A 14,748-nucleotide genomic window follows, 5' to 3' on the forward strand; every position below is an offset into this window, starting at 1 on the left:
ACGCTGGTTTGGACATAAATCTGATGAAGTCTGAGCTATTCCTTGGGGGCTATGATGATTCATAATCTGCAATTATCTCAAGCTTTAATTGGGGTCAGACTTGGAGCGCTTCCCACTCGTTATCTAGGCCTCCCTTTCATCTCGACCAAGCTCTTTATGGCATCTCTCCAATCCTTTATCCAGAAGATTACTAGCCAACTTCACTATTGGACAGAATATATTTCTTATGAGGGGAAATTCGTCTTATTGTCTTTGTCATTGATAAGCGAATTTTCACCCAGGGTATCAATTCCCTATGCATTTGTAGTACAAAGGGTTATCAATTCAAATGGTTGTTTATGCTAGCAGGAAGGATGCAATCAAAACAATGCAAGTCAAGCCAAGCAATTAAGGGTTTTGTCTATCAATCCTAAATTAATAAAAGAAAAGAATATAAACAAAGAACCACACGACCTAAGCACTCGATGAAAGCATTCGAGTACAGGATCGGGTGGGGTGATCGAGTAAGCAAATGAAGTATGAACAAATCGAGGGGTTACTCGAAGCAGGTGATCGTGTACCTGTTCGGGTAAGGGATCGAGTGATGAATGAAAATGCAAGCAATTAAGATACAGAAGCTTCTAAGGATGGGGTAATCGAATCCTAAGTAATCCTGACCAGTACAGATGTCTTACATGCCTCAAGCAAATATTTCCTAGACAATGAATCTCTAAAATCTTGTTAAAACACTCTCGTGATAGAAACAATCAACCTTGATCACTCCCCTACCTAACTCTCGTTGGAGAAACATGACCAAGCATGCATTAAGATCCGATTCATTATTGTCAGTAAACACCTTACTCATCTAATCTCTTAGGCTAAGTGAGTAAACCTCTAGCATTGGTTGATTCAAGCATTTCATCTACACCTCTCGGTGGTAAAATAGCTTAGATCTAATCTCACCTTCTAAGAACACCAATCTAGAAGGAAATCTATTAAACATATACAATCAAACTAAGACATCCTAACCGATCAAGAACACAAAATCATCTATCCCATCCCTGGAAACTTTACTACACTACTCGGAAATCATAGCAAGAAACATCAAAGCATATATGAATGAAAATTGCATTATAATAAACGGTAGAGTAGAGAAGTAAGAATACAAGATAGAAATCTAAAGAAATGATAAAAAAGATATGAAACAAATCCTAACAAAAAGTGAAAAGAGTTTTGAATCGCTCAGTTCTCTCTCAGAAGCTCTCGCTCTCTGGTTTGAGGGTCTGCGGTGTGCTCGTTTGCGAGGAAGGAAAACCCTTTGACCTAGCTTCCCAGTCCTGCCCGAGGGTCTACTCGATGGGGTACACGAGGATAAGGTCGAGTTACTCCTCGGGTAGATCTTCGGGTTGTTCTTCCTGCTCTCGGATCCTCCTCGATCATGTTGGGGTTTGGACTGTTCTTGCAGCTCGATGGCTCCTTCGGGTACATGCTCGAGTTTGTCCTTGTTTTTCCCCATTTTAGGCTCTTAGACCAACTCCACTAGAGAACTTGGATCAAGTTTCTCTTAATTAAACTAATCATATTATAAATATTAAACTAATCAAATCTATTCATTAACAACTTTAAACAAAATCACTCTTCCACTAGAGAACCTTTATCAAAATTGTTTAAACATTAAAATAATTTTTATTAAACAATTTTTTATTAATTATCAAATTTTAATAAATTATGAAATAATCCAAAACAAGAAAAAGTTATTTTAATTACTTATATTACATGAAAAAGAAAACATAAGTATTTTACATAATTCAGAAATTTGGATCATATTTTACATAATCCAACGATTCAAGGTCGCCGATGAATTCACCATTTATTTAGGGAGAGATAGAAAGAGATAACGTTGTGACGAGAAAGAAGAAAGTAAAGAAAAAAGGTTTTTTTTTTTATTATTTTACCCCTGACCAATCATAACTCGCCACGTAGGGGTTCTCATCCGATTCCTCAGTTCCCTATTGTGGAAACGATTCTCTTCTTTTCTCATTTCTTTTTGGGTTTTTTCTTTATTTTTGGCCCAGAGAATCCCACAGAAAAACACCAGTGGACTTGCTCTTAAGCAGCTGTTTTCATCCAAAATATGCAAATGCAAAAATGCAACACCCTAAATGGCCTAAAAGTGGATTCCTACAGTTAATGACCTAAAAATGCTAAGTTAAGGTTATGAACAATGCAAAATATGGACAAAAAAGGATGCTAAAAACATGCAAATTAGAGAGTTATCAGTCATCTATGGCAAATTTAATTTCTGGAGCCAAGTCTTTATCTTGCCAAAAGGCTTCTAGAGAAAAGTAGACTCATTATGCTCCGCTTTTCTTTGGAAAAATGCAACAGATTCAGCTAGAGGGGCTAGGGTTGTCTGGAAAGATCTGTGCAAAACAAAGGAGGAAACAGGTCTTGGTATACGGTGTCTTGAAAAGTTCACCACTGTTTTCTGCTTAAAACAGGTTTGGCATATGTTTACACTAGCCAGTTCCCTATGAGTTAAATGATTGGATCATAACATCTTTGGGAGGAGAAATTTATTGGTTCATGGAAAGCTCCTCTCGGCTTTCCTGGAAATTGAGAAGATGGTTGAGGTTAAATCTATATTCAAGGCCTTGATAAGGTGTCAAGTAAGGGATGGCCTGAAAGCTTTATTCTAATATGATTCTTGGGATTCTTTTTCATGGGATGTGGAACATAGCATACGTGCCTATGTTTGTTTCTAAATGGTTGATCCTGTGATTGAAGAACCACAACCAAATGATCATTATTCATTGATTGTCGTACCTTTGGAGAACTCAGAATAAGAATGGATCTAACAACAATATCTACTATTGCATGAGACCTCCAAATAAGCTAGAAAAAGAATGAATATTGTGCTGAGATGGGTTAAGCCGGCTGTATTTCTCACAAATTTTCTCTAAAAAAACAATATAATAGTTTATTATGAGATTTTTTCATAAAAGTTGTTGAGAATGTTTTTCAAATAAACTTTCTCCCTTGTTTTCAGAAATTCTCACAATAAAAACTTATTCTTTTATATTTTGTTAAATTTTTTGTTAACGAAAACTTTGGTGAGAACTAACCAATGCACATGATCTTATAATCAAGCGCGTTAAAATTTTCTCAAAATTTCTATAAAAATAATATTTCAATAGCTTTTTCATTTATTATATTAATTTAATATATTTTTTTCTTCAAATATTATATTAGTTTTTTTTTCAAACGGGATCCGAATATCTGGCTATTTTTATGAATATCCAATATCCAAATATCTGAAACTCAAGCCTAGTTTGGTGTGCAAATGATCACATGTTAAATTCTGTTGGACAGAAGAGAAAAGAAGTTCTTTTGTTCGTTTAATTATGCATATAATTTTGTGGATGCGTCCTTATGTGTGAATATATATATATATATATATCAATATTGGGTGGGGGAAAAGAACAAAATACTTGGGTGTCGTTATAGTGAACCCTTATATTCAACTCCATGCACCATCTTAAATTACAATTAAACAAAAGTTAAATTATAAAAGTAAAAAATATTAAAAAGTAAAATCATTGACAAATATATTAGTTTATTTAAATCCAAACAAGCACATAATCTCTTTTAACTATAAAATCTAAACTCTAATTACCCTCTATTAAGTCAAACCGATATATAACTTTATTTAATTATAAAATTTAACTCTAGTCTTCTTTTATAAATTGAAACCGATATATAACATTGTTTAACTGTGTAATGTCCATGAACCGAGTTTGGTTTTTGGAGGTAGGTGTCGATCGACACCAAGAGGGTGTCGATTGAAACAATATTTTTTAAAGGTTGTCGGTTTAATTTGTTCTCCGGTTTTGTGTAGTTTAACGGGTTTTGCAGAAACCCTACACTTTCCCTATAAAAAGAGAACGCCCTTTTTGTTTTAGGGGTTCCCTTCCCAGCCGTTTTTCCTGCCCAAGAGAAGAGAAGAGAGATTTGGGGATCTCTGGAATCTCTCTGGATGTTAGGGAGGTGAGGAGTTGGATTTGGGGATGGGAAGGAAGGGGAGTGGTGATGATGTGGCGTGGATGAGGAGGGGAAAGCTCTGATGGTGGTGAGGTGTTGCTCCTTCCTCAGATTTCGTCCTTAATCCAAGGTAAGTGGTAGATGTTAGGCTTATCTAGGTTTTTGGAATGATTGGAGTGGATTTGTCATGGGTAAGATGGATTGAGAAGAATTCATGAGTTGTTTTTATGGTTGTTGTCATTGTGAATACATTGGGTATGTGTTTAATCGTTGGGGAAAGAGTATTGGTCGTGGAGTTAGGTTTTGGTGGCCGAGAGGCGCTTGAAATCGACTTTTGGTCGTGTTTTTGCAGGTGAGGTGTCGACCGACACCATGGTGATGTCAGTCGACACCAACACTAACATACAGACAGTGTGAACTGGTCCGAGATGGCTACTTTTGGGTAACGTTTGGAGGATGAAACGGAGTTCGATTTGGCTGAAACTTGGTTGAAAGCTTCGTGGTTCTATAAGCTTCATATCCAACGGTGGGTTTGTGAAATGGAAAGTTGGTTTGTGTTTTAATCAAGCATTTGTATTTTGGTATGGCGTAGATGGCTCTGTGGTAAGGTTGGGGTGTCGAGCGACACTAAGGTGGTGTCGGTCGACACCAGTATGTTGTTGTGTGTTTGGGTAGCTGGATTTATGTTTGGATGAGGAGAGATCAATGGAAGTGATGTCATGGGCATCGGGGGCACTAGAGGAGTCGATAGTGAATTGGAGTATTTGTGGGGAATTGTTGTCCGTGGCTGGACGGAATCAAATATTCCAGCCCACCTATCTTGTTACTCGGTGGCTAGGGGTGGTTGGTTGTGCAACTCAGTAACAAGATGAGGTGGTGTATGGTGTATTTGTGGGAGTTTTTGTAAAAAGCGATTTCTATGCCGGTTGTCTCGTCGGAATTATGGGGTTCTGTGAGATCGTTTCCCGTGGATCCTGTGCAAAGATTGGGAATCCGGGTGCGGTCTTTCAAACTGTATAATCTAAACCCAAATTCTCCTTTATAAATTCAAAAAGACCTATATAGCCTTGTTTAATTGTGAAATATAAACCTTAATCCATCTTTATAAACTCAGACCGACATATAACCTTGTTTAACTATAAAATATAAACTCTACTCCTCCATTATAAATCTAAACCAACAAATAATCTCATTTAATTATATATTTAAACTCTAAATCTTTATTTATTAACCCAAACGAACATAAAACATCATTAGTTATAAACTTTAAACCTTCTACCATAATCTACAAACCTAAACAGACATATAACGTTGTAAAATAAAAATCCAAATTTATGTGGATAATTTCAAAAATTTCTTTTGAAGACTTTTATTAGGTGGCAGACTCTTACTGGCTAAAACAAAAAAAAAGGTGAAATATATCAAAAAATTTTAAACACACAAACTTTCTCTTTGGTCACTAAAATGTTTTTATTATTGTTTATTATAAGATGAATTTTGTTACATTATAACCTATTCAATATTTGGAAGCACTTTAGATTAAATTATGCTGGAGAAATTACAATGTAGTTTTTTTTAATTAAAAAATTTACTTTCACATTGTGACACCTCAGTTTACCGAGAATTTTAAAAGAATTGATTTGACCACCTATATCACCAAAGTGTAATTATTTTTTCGGTTAAAGATCCTGAGAGAACTTCACAATTAAGCGTGCTTGTACTAGAGTAGTTTTAGGATGGGTGAACTTTCCGGAAGTGATTCTCGGAAATGTGTGAGTGAGAACAAACACAAGGAAATATCATGTGGTGATATGTAGGACCGGTAAACAAGTCTTTGAAGCCTCTCGGACGTGGCAAAACTATCGTTGAATATGAGTGACCCCACGGGCTGGGAGTGGACAGCCCACTGAGAAAAGTGGGTCCATGGCACATGAATGGACATGGGACCCACCAAGAAGGGCAGGTTCACACTGTCGGGGGTGACGGTCTTGATATGCAATGAAGATATTGCAGTCTGTTAGTGGGGGTGAATTGTGACACCTCAGTTTACGAAGAGTTTTAAAAGAATTGATTTGACCACTTATGCCACCCAAATACACTTATTTTTTTGGTCAAAGGTATTTAGAAAACTCCATAGTGAAGCATACTTATGCTCGAGTAGTTTCAGAATATGTGACTTTCCATGAAGTGATTGTCAAAACTGTGCAAGTAAGGATAAAACACAAGAAAATATGATGTGGTGATTTCTAAGGTCTGTAAACAAGTCTTTAAAACCTCACAAACGTAGCAAACTGGCCATCAAATATGGGTGAGCCCACGGGCCGAGAGTGGATGTGAGGCCCACTAAAAATATGGGTCAATAGAAAGAGAATGAACATGGGGCCCAATAAAAAGTGGCGAGACATGTAGTTTTTTATTTGACTACCTTATAATATCTATGAAAAGCGCAAAACATATATTTACAAAAAATAATTATAGCTTAATTTAATAACTTGACCAGATATTTGACAGCCATAATCCCATCTTATAGACGCTTACTAATCAATACATTTTTAGCCTTTAAATTATTTTTCTTTCAAGAAAAAGTTGCTTTTACATTTTCCATTGTTAGTTAATCATATCTAAAGACTTTACTCTTTTCTACCACTCATGTGTAATCTTCTTCTCTGAGTTTTGATAAATTCTTTTAAGGAGATTGTATATTTTCGAGTGGTTTTCAGTATCTTTTTGATCATAATATTTCTTTATTTTATACTCATATACAATTTTTTTTTTTTTATAGTTTGATTTTCTCAAAATTGGTGTAAACATCGTTCGAATTCGGTGGTGTTATGATGAAATTTTTACATAATATCACCAATGAAGATTTCATCTTAAATGAAGCCCACCAAAGTCTCGTTACTAGTGATGCATCTTATATACCGTTTAACAATTTTTAAACTCTTTCTTTGGTTGAATACACTTTCTACATTCAATAAAAAATCATAAACTTACGTTAAGGAAAAAGAACAATACTTGGGTGGTGTCGTGGTGAACCCTTCTATTCAACCCCTTGCACCATGTCAAATTACATTTAAACAAATGTTAAAAAAATATAAAAATAAAACATATTAAAAAGTAAAACCATTGACAAAAATATTAGCTTTGTTAAATCCAAACCAACACATATTCTCGTTTAATTGTAAAATATAAACTCTAATTACTCTATATTAAGTCAAACAGATATATAACTTCATTTAATAATAAAATTTTACCATAGTCCTCTTTTATAAACTCAAACAGATATATAACTTCGTTTAATTATAAAATCTCAACATTAATTCTCCTCTATAAAATCAAACAGGGATATATAACCTCGTTTAATTGTAAAATATAAACCTTAATCCATTTTTATAAACTCAGACTGACATATAACCTCGTTTAACTGTAAAATCTAAACTCTAATCCTTCATTGTAAATCCGAACCGACATATAATCTTGTTTAGTTATATATTTAAACTTTAAATCCTCCTTTATTAACCCAAACTGACATATAACATCATTTAGTCATAAAATTTAAACTTTTGATCATATTATATAAACTCAAACCGATATATAACCTTGTAAAATCAAGACCCAATCTTATGTGGGTAGTTTTAAAATTTTATTTTATTTATTAGGTGGCAGATTCTTATTGGCTAAAACAAAAAAAAAGTTGAAATATATAAAAAAATCTAGACACACAAACTTTCTCTTTGGTCAGTAAACTTTTATTATTATTGTTTATTATAAGATGACATGTGTTACATTATAACCTATTCAATATTTGCAAGCACTTTAGATTAAATTGTGATGGAGCAATTACAATGTTTTTTTTTTTTTAGATGTAACTTTCACATTGTGACACTTCGGTTTGCGCAGATTTTTAAAATAACTGATTTGGCCACCTATGTCACCAAAGTGTACTTATCTTTTCGGTCAAAGGCCCTCAGATAACTCCACAGTTAAGCGAGCTTGTGTTGAAGTGGTTTCAGAATGGGTGACCTCCCAGGAAGTGATTCTTGGTATTGTACGAGTGAGCACAAAAAACAGGGAAATATCATGTGGTTAATTGTAGGGACGGAAAACAAGTTTACAAAGCCTCTAAACGTAGCAAACTGGCCGTCAGATATGGTTGGGCCATGGGCTGGGAGTGGACATGGGTCCCACAAAAAGGTGGTAGAGCGTTACAAATTGTGACACCCCGGTTTTAGGGACATGTAGAGAGATTTAAAAGAATTGATTTGACCATCTATGTAAATAAAGTGCACCTATTCTTCATTGTCAAAGGTCATGAGAGAACTCCAGAGTTAAACATGCTTATGCTGGAGTACTTTAAGGATGAGTAACCTTCGAGGAAATGATTGTCGGAACTGTGTGAGTAAGGACAGAACTCAAGGAAAGCTAAGGTGATGATTTGTAGGCTCGCTAAACAAGTATATAAAGCCTCCCGGACATAGTTAACTAACAGTCGGATATGGATGGGCCCACAGGCCTTAAGTCGATGTGGGTCCCACTAAGAAAAGTGGGGCCCTGGACAAGGAGTGGGCCTGGAACCCACTAAAAGAGATGGTGGTCGAGGCGTTACAAGTGGTATCAGAACCGAACCTAAATGAGTGTGGAGTCGAGTAGGCACACACCGTTCGTGTGACGATCTTGGTGCGAAATTGCGATATGTTAGTGGGGGTAAATTGTGACACCTCGGTTTTAGGGATATGCCGAGAGGTTTAAAAGAATTGATTTGGCCACCTATGTCACCAAAGTGCACTTAAGCGTTCTTATGCTGGTAGTTTCATGATAGATTATCTTACGGAAAGTGATTGTCGAAACTGTGCGAGTGAGAACAAAGCACATGCAAAATCTCACGTGGTGATTTGTAGGGTCAGTAAACAAGTTTTAAAGCCTCCTAGATATAGAGAACCATTCATCATATATGGGTGCACCCATGGGCCGAGAGTGGATGTGGGTGGGGCCTGCTAACAAGGTCGGTCTATGGGACGAATCGGACATGGAGTCCACGAAAAAGTGCCAATAGGAGCGTTACACACAACGTTTTATATTTGACTATCTAATAATATCTATTAAAAGCGCAAAGCATATATTGACAAAAAAACAATTATGGCTTAATTAATACCTTGACCAGAAATTTGACAGTCATAATCCCATCCTATAGACGGTTACTCATCAATACAGTTTTGACCTTTAGATTATTTTTCTTTGATGAAAAAGTTGCTTTCTACATTTTTAGTTAATCATATCTAAAGGCTTTACTCTTTTTGACCACTCATGTGTAATCTTCTTCTCTAAGATTTGATAAATTCTTATAAGAAGATTGCATACTTTTCGAGTGGTTTTCAGAATCTGGTTTCAACTTTCTGATCATAATACCTCTTTACTTCATACTCGTTTCAATCATTTTCAGTTTTTGTTTCTCAAAATTGGTGTAACCGTCGTTTGAATTCGGTGGTGCTAACATGAAATTTTCACACAATATCACCAATGAAAATTTCATCTTCAATGAAGCCAACCAAAATCTTGTTACTAGTGATGCATCTTATACACCGTTTTACAATAAAAATTTAGATCAGTCTTCTCTTAAGGAATGGTTTCTTCCACCAGATCTAACTGATATTTCTAGTCATCACCAACTAAATCCTATACCATCGATCCCAAAACAAAGTCAAGATTTCCTCAATCAAAATTTGGATAATACCCAAAATCATCTGGTTTACAACTCTCCCTCATATGAAGTTCCATCAAATTATCCATTCGTGAGTATCGAAACCTACTCAAGTATCGATACTTTCAAGGAACCTATGAATAGCATAACCAACAAGAACAATATCCATTTGGTTTATGGTTTGCAGGGACATACACTATGGGATGAAACTGTACACAATGCTGAGCTTACTAAGAGGGTTTGTGTGCCAGCTCTTGATCAAATGATGGGTGGACCTCGGTCATTTGATGTTCCAGTGCCAGAGAGTATCAAAAACACAACCAGAGAAATCATGAATCAACATGAAGGTCAGAAGATGGTAAAAACTTATCAAAAAGAGAAAAAAAAAATGGTGCGGACAAGCAAACATTCGAAGAAAGGTAACATCATCAAAGCGAAAGCGAAATGGACAGAATCTGAGGACACGTAAGTCTCCATATTTTTCTTTATCATATAACTGAAAGTCATATACAATTCCATCACTGAAATTCTCATAACTATTTTAACTGTATATATATTTTATATTATTTTCTGAGGATGTTATATTATTTTGTATAATATAGAGAATTGAAAAAATTAGTGAAGGAAGTTGAGCCAAACAAATGGACAAAAATCGCAAAAAAGCTCAAAGGACGAACAGGAAAACAATGCAGAGAGAGGTGGCAGAACCATCTTCATCCTGATATTAAGGTGATCTTTTTTTCAATCTTCCAATTTTCTTAATTTCAAATATAAATATAAATATATATAATAATAATAATTACAACTTATATGTGTGTATATATATAAGGTTACGAATAAATCATGTTGCATCATCTTGATTATTTTTTTGTTTACAAAAGTTCGTCATTAAGTGATACACAATATAATACTTGCAATTAATATGAAATTTAATGCAAATTGAATTTGCAATTTTTTATTTCTCACAGTTATGCGGCCTTGTACCGTTTACTTTTACTTCCATCAATAAAAAAAAAGAAGTCATTTAGCTACGTACAAAAAAGAAGTCATCAAAAAAGAAGTCATATATACAAAAAATATGGGTGCGATTAATGTATATATAAATTTGTAATATGTGATTTCAGGATGTTGCTTGGAGTAAAGAAGAAGATCATATACTGATTGAACTACACAAGGTAGTTGGTACGAAATGGGTAAATATCGCACAAAAACTCCCGGGAAGAAGTCCTAACTGTATTAAGAACCACTGGAACACTACAAAGCGTCGAGTGCAAAAACAAAGTGGTGAAAATCTCAACCTTGCTGGTAATTACATCCTCGAAAACTACGTAAGGTATGTCATAATCAACGATAATCTTTCCAAGAGCACTGAAACCGATGGTGAAACGACAAATACCGAGGATGATGATGAGTATAAAGATATGTTCTTTGAGGAGCCGGATTCGAACATGGACGGTGGCACACATATAGTTGACGTTCGCACACAAACAATTGACGCTGGCACGCAGACCATTGATGCTGGCATGCAAACAATTGACGCTGGCACGCTAAACAACGAACCATTAGTCAATGCGCCTACAACGTCATATTATGTTCCAACGCCAGAAGTGTTTACATGGGAAAATTATGCTACAGAGCTTTGTGAACCAGTGAATGAGAGTCTAAAGGATCTGATGCAATGGTGGGAGTAATATCCGATGAAAGTAATTTCTTTCCTCAAGATATTTTCTAAGTATCAGATGAGGTAATAGATCTATGTATCTCTCTATCTATCTATCATTTTTCTTTTTTTAAGCAACTTCTAATTTACACCATTTCAGTATGTTATCTATTTGTCTTTGCAAGACATATATGTTATGATATGTGGTGTTCTCTTTTGACTAAGCGACCAAGTATTTTCTTCATCAAGCATTTCTCATCTTAGACTTGTTATATACTTCAAACTTATATTGAATGAGAATTGCATAACTTATTTCTGTAAGAGAAATTGTGGTTTTTGGATTACTAATTTAATTTCTCTAACTATAACTACAGCTAATAGCACCAAATTAAATTTGTGAAAGCCAGCCCAAAATTTTCTAAAAATCAGATAATTGCACACAAAAAGTTGTAAATACACTCTTGTAAAATTATGAATTGAAAGAAACAAATAATCAAAATAGTTGTTTAAATTCAAAACTAGCTCAGTAATAGTGCTATAGCATGGGTTAAACTTTTATACAGATATTTTGTATATTACTTTTCTAATTTTAAAAAATATTTTTGATATTTTGTATTAGTTTTAAAACCATCTCATTATATAATTTTAACATTTAACTCGTTGTCTACTAATTGACCATAGCTCATTACATTTAACATGTCGTCTACTATAAATACATTAAATATATTGGTTTATAGTGATTTATTAAAAAATTAAAAATTATTAGAAAATTATTTAACAGAAATCATGTATTGTTTCATAAATTTTAGGAAACAATAACAAATTATTTAATTAATTAAAAATTATTTTTTATATACAATATTCTTTATATAAATAATACTAAGTTTATAACGTTAACTACTCATATTAAAATCTACATCTACAAAGAAAATTTATATTAAAAAAAATAGAGAATTTACTTCATTCTTTTTTTTTTATTCTACAAATATTGTCGAGACGTTTGTAAATCCGGAAGGGTTTTGGTTTCATACAAAATAAAGAAGCATATAACTTTGGCAATATACATATACATATATATAATCTAATTATAAATTTAGTATCTAAAATTAATATATACTAACATGTTATATCGATAACTGCAATGGTGTTAATATTAACATCAATCACCATTGTAAATTTGGTATATTAAGATCTATAAACACGATCACATCAATTTGTAATAGTGGATCACGAGTTAGTACATGTTTTGTTGGGATTCCTTTTAGACTTTACTGTATTTATAATTAACGAATTTTGATATTGTGTCCAAACCAAAATAGTGGTACCGACTACAGGTTGAAATCAGATTATAAAATAAAGTAAATTAAATATATAATATTATAAAATGTATAGAATAAATAAATTTTTTACTGTTATTTTGTAACTAACAAATCTAAATTAACATATTAATTTGTTTTTTTTTTTTTATATTTGTAATGGCGTTGTGAAATAACTATGTACACATTTAAAAGTTAATTTTACTTCCCAATTAAAAAGATGGGAAGAACACAGATAATTTAGCGTCAAAGATATTAAATTGTCACATGGATCAAAATTAGGGGTTCGGAAAAAAAATCAAAATCCAAAAAACTAACCAAACCGTGATAAATGGTTTGGTTTGGTTATGGTTAAATTAAAAAATGCGTTTGGTTTTTATTTTAGTTAACCATTTGGTTTAGGTTTGGTCTGGTTAAAAATTGTAAAACCGAATGGTTTTTTTGGTTTTTTATAAAAATTTAGGATAATTAGATATAAATATTAATTAGTTTCGCAAGCTTATAAATTTATATTGTATAACAATATTAATAATTTTTTTGCTGTATTGGACTTTAGTTATTGATCTCCTATTAATCTATCGAATTACGAAACCTTAACCTAAATCTCTATTCCCTAACCTTTATATATTCATAATTACTTTTATGCTTATTTTTAGTTATGTATCAAGTATTTATTTTCTAAAAGCATGGAATAACTGTTAAAAACCTGAACCAAACTGAAACCAAACCAAACTGTAATACATATGTTTTCATTTTTTATGAAACCAAAAAAACCATTAACCAAAAAAAACGAACCATAACCAAACCGAATTATATATGGTTTTTTTATGGTTATAATTTTATAAAACCAAAAAAATCGTAAACCAAAAAAACCGAATCGAAACTAAACCAAAAAACCGAACGCCCATTAAAATTTTGAATCAAAATTTTAAGTTGCCGTCAAATTATCATAGATTTATCCTCGTTATGAAATTTAAAATTTAATATCATATTATTTAATTAAAAGCTATAGATAGACCTAATATATTTTTCAGTTTTGTTTTGCGATTCGTTAGTGTCATCATCGTCTTTTGCGAATGAAGTAATATTATTACATAGTTGGACCGTTAGTAACATAGTTTTGGATTCGTTAGTAATAAAATCTAAAGATGAAACTTCTAATCTCTTTTACAAGTTGAGATCTTTTGTAGACTTCGGACTGAAGTATACATGCATGCATAGGTTAGTTTTTGTCTTGCTTTAATTTCTTGTCAGCGGAGAAAGCGAAAACATCTTTTAAATCTCGTGAAATGAAATTATTATTATTATTTTTTTTTTTTTTAAAAAGAACATAGGTTGAAACTTGGAAATCATGCAAAGCCACACCTCTACTACTCTAACATCTCACCGTCTTAGGTGTCCTCTTCTCATCACTTCAACTTCTTCTATAAATAAAGCTTTCTCAAAACTTTTCTAAATTAATTACAAATTAAGAATAAGAGAAAGAGTAAAACATTTTCTCATTACCATCTTAAAATGGCGGATACACATCGCGTCGACCGTACGGATAGGCACTTCCAATTTCAGTCGCCGTATGAAGGTGGCAGAGGTCATCAGCAGTATGAAGGTGGTGGCGGTTACGGTAGTGGTTATAAGAGCATGATGCCTGAAAGTGGCCCATCTAGCACCCAAGTAACGCCCTTTTCTAGTTCTATTATTTTTGTTGAGAAATGCATTTTTTTAATCATCATGCTTACGAAGTTATGAAATGAGTCTTGAGGAAACAACGGACAAAGTAGTAGATTTATATAAAATGGTTTGTTCTAACGGTTAGATTCCTATGGTTATGTCGATATACCTTTTCTTGATCTCATGCTTATGGTAGTCCGATCAATACGGTTACATGCATTTATACTTTTTCTAATTCTTGTTCAGATGCTTGCTAATTGAATAATAATTTTACAATGTCGGTCTAGATGGCCCAATCGATACACTTATATGCATACATATAGCATCTCTTAATTAGATCTATGTTTATATTAATGTTTTCTTTTCTTGAATTGTGTCCTTTGTTT

The 14,748-nt window shown here is 33.3% G+C and overlaps 1 protein-coding gene across 1 annotated transcript; it reads left to right on the forward strand.

Moving 5' to 3' along the window:
• Positions 9,435–11,518, forward strand: LOC104732786 (myb-like protein A). The gene is made up of 4 exons (XM_010452367.2): positions 9,435–9,809; positions 9,906–10,183; positions 10,321–10,447; positions 10,843–11,518. Exons 1-4 carry the CDS (start codon positions 9,513–9,515, stop codon positions 11,407–11,409), a joined length of 1,269 nt encoding a protein of 422 aa, XP_010450669.1. The 5' UTR covers positions 9,435–9,512; the 3' UTR covers positions 11,410–11,518.

The sequence above is a fragment of the Camelina sativa genome, chromosome 12 (assembly GCF_000633955.1).
Source record: "Camelina sativa cultivar DH55 chromosome 12, Cs, whole genome shotgun sequence".
In the NCBI taxonomy this organism is placed as follows: Eukaryota; Viridiplantae; Streptophyta; class Magnoliopsida; order Brassicales; family Brassicaceae; genus Camelina; species Camelina sativa.